The sequence below is a fragment of the Centroberyx gerrardi genome, chromosome 5 (assembly GCF_048128805.1).
Source record: "Centroberyx gerrardi isolate f3 chromosome 5, fCenGer3.hap1.cur.20231027, whole genome shotgun sequence".
In the NCBI taxonomy this organism is placed as follows: domain Eukaryota; kingdom Metazoa; phylum Chordata; class Actinopteri; order Beryciformes; family Berycidae; genus Centroberyx; species Centroberyx gerrardi.
Window position 1 is genome coordinate 33,905,686 of NC_136001.1, and position 14,088 is coordinate 33,919,773.

General features: G+C 41.9%; 1 protein-coding gene across 1 annotated transcript in view; it reads right to left on the reverse strand.

Moving 5' to 3' along the window:
• Positions 1–8,700: 8,700 nt before the first annotated feature.
• raly (RALY heterogeneous nuclear ribonucleoprotein) overlaps positions 8,701–14,088 on the reverse strand; it is a 37,311-nt gene continuing 31,923 nt past the window's right edge. The window contains 3 exon segments of the mRNA XM_078283618.1: positions 8,701–8,718; positions 9,768–9,973; positions 11,697–11,816. Of these exon segments, the coding sequence (XP_078139744.1) occupies positions 8,701–8,718; positions 9,768–9,973; positions 11,697–11,816 (344 nt within the window).

Sequence of the window (14,088 nt, forward strand, 5' to 3'; positions counted from 1 at the left end):
AATGATTCTCCACATCAGGGGACAAGTGAAATGAACCAGACGGTGTTGCCTGTCACAGCGGTTGCACGAACGAGTGCAGTTTAAACAGTGATTTAAAGATCAGGTTGAAATGAATGAGGCCCAGAACGACGTCTGAAATGGATTCAAATATTTTACAAAAGGATGATGAGAGTGAAGGCAAACAGCTGACACTCACTGCAGCTTGGTAGGAAACTTTACTGCCTGGTTCACAATATGCAAACAGTTTTAATTGCTTGGGACTTGACTCTGACTTGTACTTTGATGACTTGAAAAGGTTTCTAAAGTCTTGACTTGAGATCTTGTGTTTGTGTAAATGACTTAGATTGAAAGTGATGAGATTTGTTCCAGCGGACGACTGAATTTAAATTCTGTTTTCTGAATTTGTATGGAATGATTGAATTTATTGAAGTTGAAACTGATTATAGAAATCAAACTCATGATGCTCTTACCAAGTTTTTATCCTATTAAAACCATATTGCATTGAAAAGTCCTAGATATTTAGTTTTCTTTAAGATATTAAATTGATACTGGACTCTTGATTTGTTCTGACTTGACTTGCTGTTCTACATTTAGACTTGGGACTTGACATTAATGACATGAATTTGGTAATGCTGATTTTTTTCCCACAGTATTTAGTGATTTGGAAATGAACTGATCACTTGGCCATATCTAGTCATTTGTAATAACATCATGAGTGATTTTAATTCTGCATGAATCGAATTCAGTTGAGTCTTTTGTCCTGTTTGGACAGGATTCATTTTAAAGGGGGGGGGTGGGGTAATGTGCTCATTACCGGAGCATCATGGTTGTAATTTTAGTCCCGTCTGAATCTGCCATGTAAGTGATTATTACTGGAATGTAGAGTCGACTCCAAAAGAGCCAATTCTTGATTCCATCACGTCGATTCTGAGAATTGATTTTACTAATAAACAGAATTAGAGTGGACTCCTGTTGTAATCTCAACTGGACTCAAAACTGTTTTTGAGTCCGGAAACCATTGAAACAAATTTATAATTAATTAATTCATCAATTGGACGGTTACTACAAAACTCGTAGAGCTAACCAGACTTTATAGAACATTTGCACCAAATTTTGTACCATTTTGTGGTAATGTAATAAATTAGTTTTGTTGTACAACTTAAAATTTTGTGTTGATTTTCATTTGGGATTCCATCAATTCCAGTCAGAGTTGGAATCGACTCCAAAAAATGTGGAATCCGTAATTATTTTAATTATTACAGACGCAAAACATCCATGCCAGTGAAGGTTTTGGTCTCCTTTCCCTCCTGTAGAACAGCGAGTAAAAAAAAAACTTCAAGTAAAACTTGTCCGGTCTGAACTGACTGAGATGGCTGTGTGTTGTTTCTGTTCCCACCACAAAGTCATTTTTTTCTACTGCAAAACAACAATAGAGATGCTGAGATCAGACCCACAGCCTCAACTCTGCTCCAGTTTCAACTGTTCTTCAGTCTGGCAGCCGGACTGGACTGCTGTCACTGTCAGCTGTGGAAGTTACATGAGACGCAGGGTGTGAGTCTGTCATTCTGGAGACTGATTATCAGAGGTGGAAAGTAACTAAGTACTTAATTACTAAGTACTGTAGTTAAGTACAGTTTTGAGATTCTGGCTCTTTACTGAGTATTTCCATTCTGTGAGACTTTCTACTTTTCCTTCACTACATCTCAGAGGGAAATCTTGTTCTTATTCCTCCACTACATTTCTCTGCCGGCTGGAGTTACTAGTTACTTTGCAGAATAAGGTTTTACATGCAAAACATACGATAAGCTCATAAAATATGTTGCATTGTTAGAGTTTAAACTCCCCAACAGTATATGGAGCAGTTAGACCGACAACATTAAAATACTTCTTACAGGTTAATGCTTCAATAATTTAACTCTCTGACAGAATGACGATTTTTACTTTTCATACTTCTATATTTTTACTTAAGTAAACATTTGAATGCAGAACTTTTACTTTTAACCTGTTCCTCCCTGCCACCCCCCCCCCCACTGGGTCCATCATTACAAACGCAGGTCGCACAGCCGAGCTTTGTTCAAACCCACAGAACTTTATTTTAAATTCTAGTCAAGATAACAAGTTTACCAAAGACACCAAATATGTCATGCTACATACAGGGAAATGTGTGTATAATGATGCACAAACATCTAGATTTTTTTCCATTTGATGTAATGGTGCAGCCATAAAAACATGGCGTCTTGTATTTGAATATTTCATTCAATATAAGCAGCTAGAGCTTCAAGAAAGCGTTGGAACGAGCTACAGAGAGAGATACATACACCGAGATACAGAATATGGATGTGATGTTGTTGTACAGTTAAGAATTTTTTTTTTTTTTTCTAACTTTGAAGCTACTTAAGGGGAAATTTAAGGGTAAAGTCAGGAAAAATCAGGGTACAAGGGGTTAATTAAATATTTTTCCATTATGGTGTTGCCTTACTTTTATTTAAGTAAAGGATTTAAGAACTTTTTCCACCACTGCTGGTTATAGAGATCTTTTATCATATTTTATGCACACTGTCCTGAAAACTAACCCTTTCCAAACTGGGCTTCAGTTTTCCATCTCCATGTTTTTCCTTTTTGAGGTGAGTGATTTTATCTTTCTGGGTTTTATCATTTGTTTATAAAGCTCAAAACACTAAACTAATAAGCTGCAGTGTATCTGTGCAGCTGGAAGGCCAGAGGAGCGAACTGCATGAGGCTCACATGTAACGGAGGTGAGGAGGTGAGGAGGCTCTGAGGCATTTCCTAACCTTTGTGAAACAAAAGGAATTGGTTGCGATTAGTTTAATGAGAAAAAGGAAATGTGGTAATTTTCTACATAAAAGCCTTGAAATTCATAATTAGAAACTGTTGGGAAAGTTTGGATTTCACGTGCGGCGGCAGCGTTCAGAGATGTTTGTTCCCGCTGCGGCTCATGACAGACCGCCGTGTGTATGAGAGCTCCAATTTTTTTTTTTTTTTTTTTCCCCCGGTGAATGTGAAAAGCGACCGCAGCGCTCTCGGGCCCAGATGCCGCGGCTTACGGTTCGTCGATCACATTTCTGCCGTCAGAGTTGAAATTGAAACCTGAAGCTAAAGCGTTGGCTAACCTTTTCATGTGACCAACAGCTGAAAAGGCTGTGTCTAATTCCTGGTATTATGACATAATGATGGAGAAATATAGTCTGTGTTTGGGAGTTTCTGTTTGTTTCACAACATTTTGTCAGACTGTGTTTCCTGTAAAGAGCCACAGTCGCAAGCAAGTCTGCTCTGTGCATCTGGGATTTCAGTCTGGTTTCACTGGCAAGGCAAAGCATGAAGATGATCAGGAGAAATGCAGAGTGGGAAAGGAAGACAGAGGGAGTGTGTACATCGAGTGTGTACATCAGGTGTGTGTGTGTGTGTGTGTGTGTGTGAGGGAGAGAGAGAGAGTGACAGACATTGGTGCCTCCCGTGTGTCGAGGAGTTTCTCTTCTCCTCAGATCCGTTCATCACTCTGCAGAAAATGTTTTTCATGTTGTGAGTCTTCGAGTTGAAGCTTCAAGACGTTCGTCTCGTTCCTGATCATGTAACTTCTAAAGAATAATGTTCCTTCTAACTTCTTCATGACAGTGTAGCTTTTAACTTTTAAAAGTTTGCGACAACGGAAAATGTATCTTGTTTGTGACAAAGTAACTTTTACCTTGTCGATGACGATGTAACTTGTTTGTTACTATGTAACCTGTAAGTTCTTTACAACACTGTAAGTTGTTCATGACAGTGCAACTTGTTTGTAACATTGTAACATTTATCTTGTTCATGACAATGTAACTTGTTTGTAACATTGTAACATTTATCTTGTTCATGACAATGTAACTTGTAACTTGTTTATGAGAATGGAACTGAAATCAATTCATGAAACACATGAAGTTAAAACAAATTTTATATTTTGATATTTCTTCAAACCAGCAAAGCAAGATAAATGATTTCTCTGTAAATATCTGGCAGTAAGCTTGACTTTGCACTACAACATAAAAACAACACTTACTAAGATAATTATATTTTGTAGTGGAGTTCTTCACACTTAAAAAACCCTATACTATCTCAGTTTCAGCTTCACCATGCTCCCAATTTTATGCATTACTCTTAACTTAAATTGTATCTATTTTATTTTATCTTATTTTACTTTTATTATTACTGTTAATATATTATTCAGATTTTCATTATTGTGTTGTATCTATTTATCTTCTCATTTTGTTAAGCACTGTGTATTGCCATCTTGCACAAAAGGTGCAATATAAATATTGAAAAGTTTGATTGATTGATGATCTTCTCTGTAAAAGCAGCAGGACGCCACAGTGCTGAGGCAGACTGGCTTTAGTGTGCGAAGTGTCCCTAAGGAAGACACCCTCTCTCTGACCCTGACCTCTGACCTCTGACCCTGATCTCCCTGTGGAGTCTCCCTGCAGGGACCAGTAAAGTCACAGAAACAGACACAGCTCATGTGATTGAGTCTCGCATGGTGTGACAAAGCTGGATCCTCCGCTGCAGGAACCCGGTCTGCTCTGCAGCCATGAAGACGCCCAACTGTTTGTTTTTTCCTTCAATCTTCTGCTAATTTCATGCCAAAGCAATTTGCCTATTTGATTACCTCAGATGATCAGATCTACAGATACGGACTGACAGCGTCATGTTTCCTAAACTCCTTAAGCCCCTTTCTAAACCTCTGGCTCCAGTTTCAAAGTGCGTCTCGTTGGAAAAGCCTGGCTGTGTTCTTATTTAAGACCCACTTTAAAAAGTCTGCAGTCAGGGTTTGTTCGGTCTGTTCCTTTCCTGCCAGTTTCAGGGAAGCATCGATACAACGGACTGAAGATCCATGTACTCAGCAGAATTCACACGTCGTCGCACGGCGGGAGAACACACATCTGGGTTCTCTGCCTCATAGATAAATCTCTTTATGACGGTGAGGCGGCGGCCACACTGACACATCCCAAAACAGACAGAATTATTGATGATAGATGTGTTGGTTTGTTCTGAGCGTCAACATGGCGGCGAGGCAGAAGAACAGAAGAAGAAGAAACAGACTCTACAGTATAAACTCAATAAGAAGCTGAGCTGGAAACCTCCAGTCATCCCAACGTCACACCAGGCTTTCTCCGTTCTATCTTTGTTTCGGTCGGACCGTCGTCTCCGTCTTCTCAAACAAACGTAGGAACGTCTCTGATTGGCTGAACGGACACTGAAGAATCCATCCGTCCAGAAAAAGTTCAGCTGGTTGAACTTTCTGTCTGAGATCTGACAGACGGAGCGTCATCAGACAACAGACAGCTGTCAGTGGAGATTAACACATTCTCTAGCATTTTAAAAATAAATCACATTGTTGTATCAAGCAGTGCTTCTATGTATGAAATATGCTATAAGCTGTGTTTACAGTTCAGTTGCTAACGTTGGCTAGCAAACCAGTTAGCCTAATGTTCCTGTATTCTACATGGAAGAGATGAAGGCAGCTGATCAACTAGAGTACCAGAGACTGAAATCACATTCAAATAAACTGATCTTTCATTAATAAGCTGATCATTATTTAGGTTTATATAAACTACCAGTCCACAGTCTGGACCCACCTGACTGAATGTTCTGTGTTTCTCATTCTCTTAAAGCCATTTTGATCTAAAGGCTTCTGCTTAAATGCTTGAAATGAGTTTCTTAGACAAATATAAATAGTGAAGTTGATCCTATGTGTGAATTTCTTTCCAAAGCCTTTTGCCTTTCCATCGAGGCAAAGGGCGGCTACTTTAAAGAAAATATAAGATAGTTTTGATTTAACACTTTTTTGGTCGCTGCATAATTCCATTTGTGTTATTTCATAGTTTTGATGTCTTTACTGCTATTCTAAAATGTGGAAAATGGTAAAAATAAAGAAAAATGTGTGTGTCCAAACTTTTGACTGGTAGAGTATGTCACAATCTACTTATTATTGTCCCAGTTTTTCTATCCTGTTTTATAGTTTCTATCCTGTTGTATGAATAAACTCGGTTCTTATCTCCCTCTACTCTCTGCTGGTGGACAGCGAGTTAAATTTGCTCTTTTTGGTTTGTGTTAGTGGATATTTTTCTCCTGTCCGCTCACATCGGGTCTGAAACCCCGACGCTGCACAGCCGCCTCGCATTAACGCAGTTATTACAGAATGAGTTTCTTCTTTAAAGTGAGATATCAGCAGTTTAAAAAACACTGACACTCGCCGCTGGCAGGAATGTAAAGAACGCGGTGGGTTCAAGTCAGAGTCACCAGTCTTCTTCAGACTTTTGTCTTGAAAGCAGCTCTGGTTTTCTTCTGCGGTTTTGAAACATCGACCCATGAATTTTGGTTGGATGTTTTTCCAGCCAGTGTGTGTATATTTACTGAGGCGTGCATGTGTATTTACGTGTGTGTGTGTGTGTGTGTGTGTGTGTGTGTTATTTTCCCCTTGGGCTGGTGTGAATTTTCCCGCTACATTACAGGATTACACTGACATTTTGGGAGTTGGGTCCAGTATCAGACCAGTTGTTCAGAAGTAATCTGATCGGATTTTGGCTATCAGATTGGATCAAATCTTGAAAATGGGTTGTTCAAAAGAAAAAATCAGATTAGATCACGTAATCCAGTCTTGGTTTTGATCCGGATCAAACCTTCAGTATATGTTGTTCAAAACTTTTTAGTAGGATTGGGATACCTTTGATCCAAAAAATCAGGATTATCCTGATCCCAGCAGAAGGGTGGATTCAGGGTGGATTTCAGGAACAAAATGTAATAAAACTTTAAAATTGGTCAAATAATACATTTGTATCATGTAGTATATATACATTTATTTATATTTTGCACTTGATTTGTTTAACCGTTACAGTGATAAAGTAGATAAAGTAGACATTAAGCTACCTATTAAGCCTTTCAGTACAGTAAAAAAAAAAAAATGATGATGCCTATAAGTCACTTCTTTAACGAGAAACCAAAAGAGCAGAAGTACAGCTTCGTCTGGCAGAGGAACAAATCACTCTTACCCAACTACAGCAAACCAAAGCCAGACTTGAGATCCGCCTCCTAAAAGCAGGGCTTCAAAAAGCTGGTCTCTCCACAAATTAAGAAGTTACTCTGAATGTTCTTTATTTTGTTAACTATTGGACATTTAGCCTTTTTATGATTTAAAACTCGTGTTCAAAATATCCACAATGTTTTTGTGAATAATGTATATTTGTTTGTTTTTATTTATTTGTTGTGGGTCAGATGAGGGGTCTGACTGTTTAAAAGAAATTAAAAATGAAAGGGGATGTTTGTATTGTTTTATTGTGCTGTTTTCTGTCTCTTTAAATAAAAACACTTAAAGTGACCCCATGCTGGCTGTTCTACCTGTTGTTCTTTACATAGCTAGTAGCCTACATTGTGATATGTAGTCTAGTTTAGAGCACTGGTAATCCGGATTTGGTAATCTTGAAAAGTTTGTATCTGGATCAGGGTGATCCAATCCAATGTTGCTTTGGAAAACCGGCACAAAAGTAAAATGGATTAAAAAAATGGACAACTGGAGCTCTGCCCGCTGCACATGCTAACACTTTACCATTTACAGTATATTCAGTAATCACAGGGGAATGTGTCTCAGCCAATCAGAAGCGAGGACCGGGTGTTTCTGTCTCTTCAAGGTGATTTCACATCAGGAGGAAACACTCACCTCTCATGGGTGAATGCAGTCCATCTCTGGTGATAGGCGACTGTTCTCCTGAGAAAACCACAGAAGAAGAGGTGGAGAGTCAGCACACACACACACACACACACACACCCTCCAATTACCTCTCTACAGTTACAGCCACATAAGAAGGCTGGAACGCTGACTAGTTTTATACAAATTTAGAGAAGAAATTCTCCATAGGCTTATGTGTATTTTTTAACTTGTGACTTTTTGTCCTTAACAGTTCAAAAATTCGCCCATCTGGGATTTCTTTTGTCCAAAATCTACACAGAGTACTCCATTCTATCCATCAAAGATGAGAAAACATAGTAGGAAATAGTAGAAACAGGACAGTCTATTCCTTGTGTGGCTGCTATTAGAGTCTACTTTCTGATATTTCAAAGATACACTGCAAAAAATCTCCATCTTAATAAGTCATTTAGTCTATTATTGAGTCCTAAAATCATAATTTTCTTAAAATAAGTGAAATAATCTGCTAATGGGGTTTGATAATTTCACTTGTTTCCAATACAAATCAACTTGTTTCAAGAATTCTGTAGAATCAAGAGTCATTTTCTTGACAGCAGTGCAGTGATCTGACTTATTCTGACTGGTTTCAACAGACTGACACTGTTCTAGAAAACTCCTGAAACAAGTGAAGCTGCAGTGGAAACAAGTGGAGTTATCTCTCCTCACTGCATAATGTTTCTCTTTTGAAGGCTGAAGATGAGACTAAATGACTTGTTAAGATGGACGGTTTGTTAAACCTTCACCCTCCATGTGGAAATTAGAGTTGGGCGATTGGACGAATACATCAGGGATCATCAGGGTTACAGTAATCAAGTCTAGAAGAGACGAAAGCATGGAGGAGTGTCTCAGCATCTGGCATGGAGAGAACGGGACGTATTTTATCTAAATTCTGCAGGTGATAAAAGGCGTTTTTTGTAATACTCTTAACGTGTGTTTCAAATGAAAGGTCAGGATCGAACACAACACCAGGATGCTTAACGAGGGGAGATACTCTGCAACCATCAAAATTAAGAGAGAAATCATTATACAGAGGTCTCTGCTAGAATGATCATCTCTGGAAGTTTGATGTCATCCAGCCTTTGACTGCAGATAAGCATGTCTCTAAGTTTTATACTTTGAAGTGATTTTTAAGTTCGATGGAGATGTATAATTGCGTTTCATCCGCGTAGGAATGAAAACCACATTTATGAATAAGATTGCTGAGAGGCAGCGTGTGAATGGAAAAGAGAAGTGGGCCAAGGACGGAACCCTGCGGTACGCCATAATTAACCTCAACAGGATCTGAAGTGCAGTTGTTGTGAACAAAATGAAATCTATTAGACAGATATGATTCTGAACCGTGACACAGCGGCTGATGCCAACATGGCTCTCCGGACCACGCAGGATTATACGTCAACGGTCGGCGGTGTCGAACGCCGCACCGAGGCCGAGGAGAACCGGAACTGAAGTCAGACCAGAATCAGCAGCAGGCAGCGGGTCGTTCACCGCCTCGGTGAAGGTGGCTTCAGTGAATTATGTTTCCTACTGTAAGATTCGACTCCCGGGTCAGTTAATGAAGATCAAGATGGACCGGAGAAAACCAAAGAGTTGGATTTTTCTTAGCTGTTGGGGCGCTGCACTGTTGCTCTGTCAAAACTGTCTCCCATAGCAATGAATGGACTTTGTGCGTACCATAACAGAACATAACGGACAAGATGTAATACTATAAACTATAGAATTTAAATAGTAAAAATTTCCCCTTCCTTGTGCATTTAAAGGGGCAGAAACCAGCCCAATCTCACTTCTGTCGCCCTCTGTCTGCAACCAGGAGGAACTGCAACAACATCGACAAGTCTCTGAAACACCAGACACACACACACACACATCCACTTTAACTACGGTGGCCTGTAACTGACACAAACAATAAAGTCTCTCACACAAATAGCCGCTCTTTCTGACTCATACACACACATTCCCTCTCTCTTTCTCACTCACAAATACACCACGTCTGAACACACACACACACACACACACACACACACACACACACACACACACACACCATGTGGTCGTGGGCGTCGTCCTGTGTGTGTTCTTCCTCCACCGCCTCCTCCTCCTCCTCCTCTTCCTCCTCCTCCTCCTCCTCCTCCTCTTCCTCAGCCTCGCTGTTCTGTCTCTGCTCCTCTTCCTCCTCCTCCTGCTCCGAGCTCGACTCCTCCTCCTCCTGCCACGCCTCCTCGCTCTTACACTCCTCCGCCTTCCTCAGCTCTGCACACACACACACACACACACACACACGTAAGCACATACACGACTGTAACTGAATTACTTTCATAATCAGAGGAGGTAAAAGTAGAAGGTAAACTGATGTAATGCCACCTAGATTTGTGTGTGTGTGTGTGTGTGTGTGTGTGTGTGTGTGTGTGTGTGTGTGTGTGTGTGTGTTACAATGAGTCCAACTGTAAAATAAGCTTCAATTCCAAGATCACCAACATTACAAGCAACCAACAGTAAAGAGGTCAAAGGTCAGAGATCACAGCATCCAGACAGTAGTGTATGATTTTTAAAAAAAGAAGCTGAAAGTAACTAATTACATTTACTCACATTATTGGAACTGAGTCACTTTTTTGTGTACTTGTACTTTTTTGAGTATTTGTAATTTTACTTTTACTTCAGTCCATCTCTCCTGCAGTTTTGTCCTTCTGTCCATTTTAAATCCATCCATCACAGAACAGATTGTGTGTCTCTCCATCAGCAATCTGACTTTACTTTTATTTTATTTTGTAATTTCAAATTGTTTAATTCTAAGTTCTCTATTCTAAAAAAGGAACTGAGGAACTTTTACTCTGAGGAAATGAGACACTTTTTTAGTTTTACTGAAGTAGATTTTTACACCGGTACTTTTACTTCTACTTAAGTAAAAAGTAACAGTAACAGAACTTGTACTGCTGAGGTGAGACGTGACCCCCAGACTGTGAGACGTGACCCCCAGACCGTGAGACGTGACCCCCAGACTGTCAGACGTGACCCCCAGACCGTGAGACGTGACCCCCAGACTGTGAGACGCGACCCCCAGACTGTCAGACGTGACCCCCAGACCGTGAGACATGACCCCCAGACCGTGAGACATGACCCCCAGACTGTGAGACGCGACCCCCAGACTGTGAGACGTGACCCCCAGACTGTGAGACGTGACCCCCAGACTGTGAGCTCAGTCTGTGAGCTCAGTCTGTGAGCTCAGTCTGTGCCTCAGTCTGTGAGCTCAGTCTGTGCCTCAGTCTGTGAGCTCAGTCTGTGAGCTGTCTGTGAGCTCAGTCTGTGAGCTCAGTCTGTGCCTCAGTCTGTGAGCTGTCTGTGCCTCAGTCTGTGAGCTCTGTCTGTGCCTCAGTCTGTGAGCTCAGTCTGTGCCTCAGTCTGTGAGCTGTCTGTGCCTCAGCAGCAGTGCAGCTGTGGGTCAGGGAACAGGGTCCCGTCTGTTTGTCCCGCCGCTCCAAACCACAGCAGATGTCACAAATATTCCTCCGCCTCTTTCTGCATGTTGTTTTCTATTGTTTTTACAGTAATTAGACTTTTCAGTGCAGAAACAAAACAACATGGACGCTGTCAGAGTGACACCCCCCGCCCCCCCCGCCCCCCTGCTCGCTCGTATAGCTAAATAGTTTTATGTGACTTTGGCTGCATTTTGCTTTGTATGCGTGTTGTTTTCTGTCTGCGGTGTGTGAGGTAACGCTGTGTGGGAACTAGTCACTTGAAGCATTCGTTTTTTGTTTTTTTTATTAATTTATTGGTTATTGGTTATAAATTAGACTGTTGTTACCGTTATATTTCTTTTTGTTAGCACGATTTTTTTTAAAACAGTAGAAAAGTGAAAACCTGTGGCATCTGCTGCAGACAACATGATTTAAAAAATGCAGTTTAAGTCTGCTTGATCTAACTGAGACTGTGTGTTCTGAACTGTGTGTGTGTGTGTGTGTGTGTGTGTGTGTGTCACCTGTGGCGGTGATGTGTGTGTCTTCTGTGATCTGCTCCAGTCTTCCCAGTAAGGCCTCGATGTTGGCTTTAATCTGAGTCAACTCCGACTTGATCGCCTGAAGCTCTGTACCTTTCACTGCTGGAAGAGAGAGAGAGAGAGAGAAACAGAGAGAGAGAGAGAGAGAGGGGGGGGGGGGGGGGGGGGGGGGGGGGGGGGGGGTGAGAGAGGGAGAGGGAGAGAGACAGAGAGAGAGAGACAGAGAGAGAGAGAGAGAGAGAGAGAGAGAGAGAGGGAGAGAGAGACAGAGAGACAGAGAGAGAGAGAGACAGACAGAGGGAGAGAGAGAGAGAGACAGAGGGAGAGAGCGAGACAGAGAGAGAGAGAGAGACAGAGAGAGAGAGGGGAGAGAGAGAGAGAGAGAGAGAAACAGAGAGAGAGAGAGAGAGAGAGAGAGAGAGGAGGGGGGGAGAGAGAGAGGGGGGGGGGGGAGACAGAGAGGGAGAGGGAGAGAGACAGAGAGAGAGAGACAGAGAGAGAGAGGGAGAGAGAGAGAGAGAGAGGGAGAGAGAGACAGAGAGACAGAGAGAGAGAGAGACAGACAGAGGGAGAGAGAGAGAGAGACAGAGGGAGAGAGCGAGACAGAGAGAGAGAGAGAGACAGAGAGAGAGAGGGAGAGAGAGAGAGAGAGAGGGAGAGAGAGACAGAGAGACAGAGAGAGAGAGAGACAGACAGAGGGAGAGAGAGAGAGAGACAGAGGGAGAGAGCGAGACAGAGAGAGAGAGAGAGAGAGACAGAGAGAGAGAGAGAGAGAGAGAGAGAGAGAGACAGAGAGAGAGAGGTTAGTGTGAATGTTAATCTGACTCAGCTCTCATTTAATAGCCTGCAGAGGGAGAGAGAGAGAGAGAGAGGGAGGGAGAGAGAGAGAGAGAGAGAGAGAGAGACATAGTCCATACCTTTTCATACTTTCATTCATATAATTCGGACAGATTTTTTACATTTCTGAATTGAATCATCTGGACATTTACAAGCTGTGCAGAAATGTCCCTCCTGGACTTTTAAGAGGTTGGATAAGAAGTGTAGGACAGACTTCCCTCTTTCTGCCAAGCGGTTGTTATTCGGCGGATCCGCTGCAGCTGCCAGCGGTGTCGGGGTTAATGCTGCTCATCTGCTCTATTCTTATTTCTATATCTAAATCTTCTGTATCCTGTTACAGTTTGCTGCTGCGAAGACCCGGTTTCCCCTCAGGAATCATCCCATTCTCACACGGCTTTGTCGGATATTCAGTTCTGATTGGCCGATCTGATGTCTAAATAACAAACTGCTGTTCCACATCTAATAACCACTCCACAGTCAAGAAGTCTGGCCTTTGGTTGATCTGATCAAATGAACTGGCTCCACCTTGCAGCAAAAAGACGTTGCTGCTTCTCCTACAAACAGCAGACAATCCAACTACAACTACAGACAATACTGTCTGTGGGTCCAACAGCTACAGACAATACTGTCTGTGGGTCCAAGAGCTACAGACAATACTGTCTGTGGGTCCAACAGCTACAGACAATACTGTCTGTGGGTCCAACAGCTACAGACAATACTGTCTGTGGGTCCAAGAGCTACAGGGATGAAGAGAGGAATTACACTCACCGAGCACTTTATTAGGAACACCTGTACACCTGCTTATTCATGCAATTATCCAATCAGCCAATCATGTGGCAGCAGTGCAGTGCATAAGATCATGCAGATACAGGTCAGCAGCTTCAGTTCATGTTCACATTTCATCAGAATGGGGAAAAAAATGTGATCTCAGTGAGTTTGACCGCGGCGTGGCTGTTGGTGCCAGACGGGCCGGTTTGAGTATTTCTGAACCTGCTGATCTGGGATTTTCACACACAGCGGTCTCTAGAGTTCACACAGAACGGTGCGAAAAACAAAAAACATCCAGTGAGCGGCGGTTCTGCGGACGGAAACGCCTCGTTGATGAGAGAGGTCAGAGGAGAACGGCCAGACTGGTCGGAGCTGACAGAAAGGCTTCAGTAACTCAGATAACCTCTTTACAGCTGTGGAGAGCAGAAAAGCATCCCAGAATGCAACACGTCGAACCTGGAGGCGGATGTCACTTTGGTAGCGGGTTGACACTGAGCTGAAAGCTGATACCTACCCAGTGTTAGTAAGGTGTTCCTAATAAAGCGCTCGGTGAGTGTATATATAGAGACAAAATCACCGAACTGATCCTTTAAGTCTTTAGGAAACCTGCCTCCCTTCCTGTTTGTGTGTCTTCGCCATCAAATTCTTTTGTGTCCAAACGGCCAAATGGTTACGAGCATCAAGACTCTGTGACACTAAAATGATGCCGGCAGTTGAAACAGGCTGTGTGTAAAATGTCAACTTTGTAGGAGACATTTCTAAAAAATAA